This window comes from Leptonychotes weddellii, chromosome 13 (assembly GCF_054177405.1).
Source record: "Leptonychotes weddellii isolate Sample4059 chromosome 13, ASM5417740v2, whole genome shotgun sequence".
In the NCBI taxonomy this organism is placed as follows: Eukaryota; Metazoa; Chordata; class Mammalia; order Carnivora; family Phocidae; genus Leptonychotes; species Leptonychotes weddellii.
The window spans coordinates 41,377,083-41,383,082 of NC_138381.1; the positions used below are offsets into that span (position 1 = coordinate 41,377,083).

The 6,000-nt window shown below is 39.5% G+C and overlaps 1 protein-coding gene across 1 annotated transcript in view; it reads right to left on the minus strand.

Moving 5' to 3' along the window:
- PSMA8 (proteasome 20S subunit alpha 8) overlaps positions 1–4,429 on the minus strand; it is a 45,156-nt gene extending 40,727 nt beyond the window's left edge. Inside the window, exon 1 of the mRNA XM_006745566.3 lies at positions 4,252–4,429. Coding sequence (XP_006745629.1) covers positions 4,252–4,353 — 102 coding nt within the window. The 5' untranslated portion in view covers positions 4,354–4,429. The remainder of the gene's footprint in view (positions 1–4,251) is intronic.
- Positions 4,430–6,000: the final 1,571 nt, after the last annotated feature.

The window sequence follows — 6,000 nt, forward strand, 5'->3', positions numbered from 1 at the left end:
CATTCTATGATCCAGCCTCCCTTTCTAGCTTTATCTCTTCCTGGTTTTACATTGCTTCAGCAATCTGGAATGCCTTCCAATTCATAGAATATAGTTGTCTTTTGCTAACTGGTCTTCACATGCTATTTCCTTTGTCTAAAATACTCTTCCTTCTTCCCACTTTTCAACATATCATTCATCTTTTAGGTGTCTACTTAAATATTACTTCCTCAGGAGAACCTTCCTAACACCTAGAGTTCCCATACTGCCCCCTCTTCTCTCCCCATTATAATACTCATTTAGGCCTTGTTAGGACTATTAATCATCTAATGTGCCTGCTAGATAGTAAGCTCTCTGAGGACAGGAAGTGAGTCTATCTGATTCATTCTGAAACCCTAGAACCCAGCACCATGTTTGGCATACATAAATGTTCAACAAAAATGTCTTGAAATAATAAATGAAAGCACTAGAAGAATCACAGACAAAAGTGAAGGGAAAAGTGAAAATGAAGGAATAGTAAATAATAATAGCTATCTTTTATTAAATACCTGCTGTGAACCAGATACTGTGCAAGATGTTTAACATGTATTATTACCTCATTTAACTCTCTCATCAACCCTATGAAGCAGGTGCTATTTTGGTACCTATTTTACTATTAAAGAAACTATAGCTTAGAGAAGTTAGTTGCTTTGCATGATATATACCTGACTTCCATATTCATGATATAATGGCTAATTATATACAAATATTTATTTAAGAAACTGCATGATACAATGCAAAGAGCAGAGGCTCTGGAACTAGAAAAAATTAAGTGTGAATGTGGGCTCCATCACTTTCTAGCTGGTTACCTTCAGCAAGCTATCAAAGTTTCTGAATCAGTTTCCACATATATAAAAAGGGGATTAAATACTATACTTAACATTACATAACATACATAAAATACTTGGTACAAAAGAAATATTACTTAAAGGCTTACTTTTTACCTTGCCCCTCCACTGTAATATATCATGTGGTAGAAATACAAGAGGAATTATGCTACCTAGATTCTTTTTTTTAAAAAAATTTTTATTTATTTATTTGTCAGAGAGGAGAGAAGCAGCACAAGCAGGGGGAGCTGCAGGCAGAGGGAGAAGCAGCTCCCCGCTGAGCAAGGAGCCTAACGTGATACTCAATCCCAGGACCCTGGGATCACGACCTGAGCCGAAGGCAGATACTTAATGGACTGAGCCACCCAGGCATCCCTATGCTACCTAGGTTCTTGAAGATCTTACTATCCAGTTGGTGTGAGAAGACTATTAAATATACTTGAAATTAAAGTGAAAACGAGGCCGAATAGTAGACACTCTATAATGCTATGTGGTACAGATTGTTAAGTTCAGAAAAAGAGTAAGAGTCAGTATGGCTGGAGCAGATCAGAGAAGGCTTCATCAAGAAGAAGAAATGTGCAGAGATTCTCAGAGGATACATAAGAGGGAGTGCGGCATAAATAAAGGTGTTTTTCTCCTCTACCCACAAACATATATGAGTAAAACCATGAAGCTGCCCCTTTAATTAAAGAGGGTGGATAAGGATTATGGAAGACAGTGATGGCCAGAATGTGAAGCTAAGATTTGTAAAAGCAGGAAACATAGAGCTAGTAACAGTTTGGGGTCAGGGAAAGGACAGAATGAGGAATGGTAATAAATCTTACATTTTTCATGGGAATACTGTAAAGGAGTCATTGTTTTTTTTTTTTCTAAGAAGAAAGGTATTACCGCTCCAAAATGTTATTCAAACATATTTTTCATTTATAGAAAAGGGAACTAAAGCAAAAAGAAAACAGGCCTCTTGCCTCACTTCATGCTATAAGATAATCACCAAAGAAGGAAGTAGAACCCAAGCCTCTAATTGTGATCCCTATAACTTCTTGTATTACTAAATAATATTGCATCCACATACTGGTCAAAACTGGTCAACCTTGGCTTATTTGCAACTCATCATAACAAATGTTGTTTATAGACAGAATATTTTGAGACATATTTTAATAAGCAAGTGCCATTATAAACTTCACCCCACATAAAAGGTCATAGCACCCTCAAGGAAACACAATGAACAACTCCATACAAAGATGCAAATTATAATTTCAGAATCCTGAGACAAAAACTGTCTCATCCTTCCAATGATTCTTTAAAAATGACCATTATAGGTATTTTTATATCCTTACCCTTTTACAGCTGATTACAAAGGAACTATCAATCAGTTCTATAGCATTCTTAAAACATTTTAAATGAGCCAATGTGGCTTCTTATTACACCCCAGTCTTCTCCCATTACTTTCTTTATTTTAGGCTCTAAAACTTGGGCATTATTTTCTAACCATATGCTTCATGCCTTACTGGGGATTATATAACTTTTTGTTTTTATCAAAATGGTACCCTTTTGGTTTAAGCTACATCAGGCTTTTCTTAAATTTACAATTCTAAAAAAATTACTTATAAAACAGAAGCAAAACTAGAGGGCCCAATTAAATAGAAGAATACAAGATTCTTTCTAGTGTTATTTTTTTTTTTACCACTTTACATTTGATAGATTTACAATAAAAGTGAATTATTTCCTTCCATAACTAAGTTGGTATGGACAGTGAGGAAAAATAGAGACACTGCTGGACTTAGAAATGTGTATTGTCATACCTGGTGTCTCAATTTCCAAAATGCATAACAAACATGCTCATGAAATTCGAGAGATTTAAAAGAAATTGTAACCTTTAGGTACGCCTGGGTGGCTTGGCTAAGTCAGTTAAGTGTCTGCCTTCCGCTCAGGTCATGATCCAAGGATCCTGGGATTGAGCCTAGCATCAGGCTCCCTGCTCAGCAGGGAGTCTGCTTCTCCCTCTCCCTCTGCCCCTCCTCCCTGCTCGTGAGCGCGCTCTCTCTCTCTCTCTCTCCCCTGAGCGCTCTCTCAAATAAATAAAATCTTCAAATAAATAAATAAATAAATAAATAAATAAATAGTATCATTCTGAATTCATACGTTAGGACTTAGAGGATTTGGAGTAATAGATTCTTGCTCACCATGGCAATTTTGTCCTTTTTAAGTTTTATAAATCACTATGAGATTAATGTCATTAAAACTTGTCAGCGGGGCGCCTGGGTGGCTCAGTCGTTAAGCGTCTGCCTTCGGCTCAGGTCATGATCCCGGGGTCCTGGGATCGAGCCCCGCATCGGGCTCCCTGTTCCGCGGGAAGCCTGCCTCTCCCTCTCCCATTCCCCCTGCTTGTATTCCCTCTCTCGCTGTGTCTCTCTCTCAAATAAATAAATAAAATCTTTAAAAAAAAAACAAAACTTGTCAGGAGTATTACTGCTACCCTGAGTACTTAAGTTTTTCAGAAATGTGGATACTTAAATATAAAGTAGGGTATAATCTCTCAAAAAATTTCAGCATTATTTGAACAACAAACAAAAAAGTGGCAAAAGAATGGAGATTCTTGGGGCTCAGAGCCTCTAAAAGGCTGCCAAATATTCCGGTGAAAATTTTAGGACAATTACTTTTAACAGGTGGAAGTGTGTGATAACTGGCTTAGCGTTTTTGACCATTTCCTCGCCAACAGATTCAATTTTACATTGATTTGTCCCTATTTCAGGGAACAGGCATGGCCTATTTTTAATGTAATTATTATTAAACAACAGTACCCACAAGAAGGAACTGTTACTTTTCCATGCATCTGTCGATTCCTGAGGAAGCAGATCATGTGCATCCAGGAAGGCTGTTACTGGCTGGAGGAAGTTTTTTCTTCTCTGTTAGACACAGCATTAATATCTCTTCTAAAATCAAAGCTTCAACTCACACCCCAGTTTTGTGTCTGTAGCTATCGTTCTTCAAAAGCAGCTGCCCACCTATGAAATCTACTTTTATCCCGTCACTTCCAGCCCAAATTTCAGAAAAGGCATCTCTCTCGATTAAAAAAACGAAGCACGGGGCGCCTGGGTGGCTCAGTTGGTTAAGCGACTGCCTTCGGCTCAGGTCATGATCCTGGAGTCCCGGGATCGAGTCCCGCATCGGGCTCCCTGCTCGTCAGGGAGTCTGCTTCTCCCTCAGACCCTCCCCCCTCTCCTGCTCTCTCTCTCTCTCAAATAAATAAATAAATAAAATTAAAAAAAAAAACGAAGCAATTCTTACAAGTGGGAGACTCCTTTTCTGACCCGCTACACCAGGGCCTTGGGCTGGGGCAGCGGGGTGAGGAAGACATGGCGGGGGCCGGGGGCGGGGGGCAGTGGTGGAGAAACTGATCGCTCACCGCCGTGGATCCTTTCTTCACTGCTTCCTGAGCATATTCCACTTGGAAAAGGTGTCCATCTGGGGAGAAGACAGTGATTGCCCGGTCATACCGAGATGCCATGGCATAGGCCTACGCCAGCTCCTGCGGTGCCAACGACGCTACCGCCGGAAAAACGCGCGGAAGTGTCTCAGCTGCTGACACGTGCCACCCGGAAGTGCTTGCCTAGAGCCATGCGATGCCTCCCGGAAGTGCTCGCACATGCACCGCGAGTTGCCCTCTGGCTGTCCTGGAGCCCACTGCCAGGATGCCGCCCAAAAGTCCTTGTTCCGCCTGCCTGTGTACGGCTGTGCCTGTGAGATGGCAGAGTTCCTCTGCTACCATTAGTGCTTGGTGCACACTTCCCGGTTTTTCCACTACGGGTGTTGTCCTAGGGGTGGTGTCAAATCTATCCGGGTGTAAAAAGGACAGCTAAGACTAGGGCTTCATGAAGAGAAAATCGAAGATATTTTGGTTTTCTCAAACCTGTCAGAGCACCAGTGGTAAGTTAAATTTCAACCTCTTCATTTAGCTCCAAATTGCAAATTTCATTTCGCTCTCTCACTTATCTTACGTCGTTTTAAGTCAAGGAAAGCAGTAATTTTCAAAATAGTGTTTTTTCATTTTCTGCCTTGTGAATGGCAGAAAATTTTTATTTTCTGCTAATGACAGGAATTAAGATGGTACTATTTTAATCAAATAAATTTTTTAAAAGCCCAACTTAACAGTGTGGCTTTGGGTAGGTATATTTCACTTCCCTAAAAGTGACCTATAAAAAGAGGATAATAAGCCCGACCTCACAAGTTTGTTGTAAAAAGCAAATGAAATAACGTATCACTGTATGAAGGCATTACTTATCACAGATAAGTACTTGAAAAATGTTAACTTTTGTTATTAATCATTGAGCTAACTAAAAAGTTAAGATTATTCTGTAAGAGAGAAATTAGGAAGAGTAAAAATGTAGCATGAGTCCACTTACATGTTTGTTACATCATATGTTACATCAAGTTGACAAGAGTGGTTTTCTTTGCAGGAGTCCAGGGATTGGAAACAGAATGAGGAGACATGGTAAGGAGAAAGAAGTTATTGTTCTAAACTTTACATCTGTATTTTAAAATTTTTACAGTAAGCATAGTTTACCTTTATACTTAATAAAAACAGTATAATATAACTGTTTAATGCCTAGAGACTTCTGCAAAGGCAGTCTTGATAGTTTGACCCAGATCTCCTATTGAGAACAACTAGAAATACTGGACAAATTATTTTCTTAAAATATATATTCTGACTCCAAATAGCTAACAAGGAATGAGGAGTTGTGGTGCCAAGATTCAGAAGAGAAGGAACACTGTCAGGGGTAAACCTAGCATTTTTCCCTTGAGATATTTGCCTATATGTAATGCCTAGGTGAATAGTGAAGCAGATTTTTGATAGACAAAAACTGGATTTCAAAGCCTGTCAAAGTATAGGGGTTATGGTAAAGATGACCTAGGCTTTTGTTTGGGACCCAAAGAACCACACCCCAGAAATAAGAGTAAACCAAAAGCAGACGTCTTCTTACAAAGACTAACACCAAGTTTTGCATCATCTCAGTTGAGGATTGGACTAAAGCCGTTGATGAAGAGAACAAAGGAAAGAGAAATGTAGCTAAAATTAAATCTCCTTACAACTTGCAGCCCACTGGAATACCTGAGATGTGCAGAGCGTGACATTCCTCAAGGAACTCATGGCTGC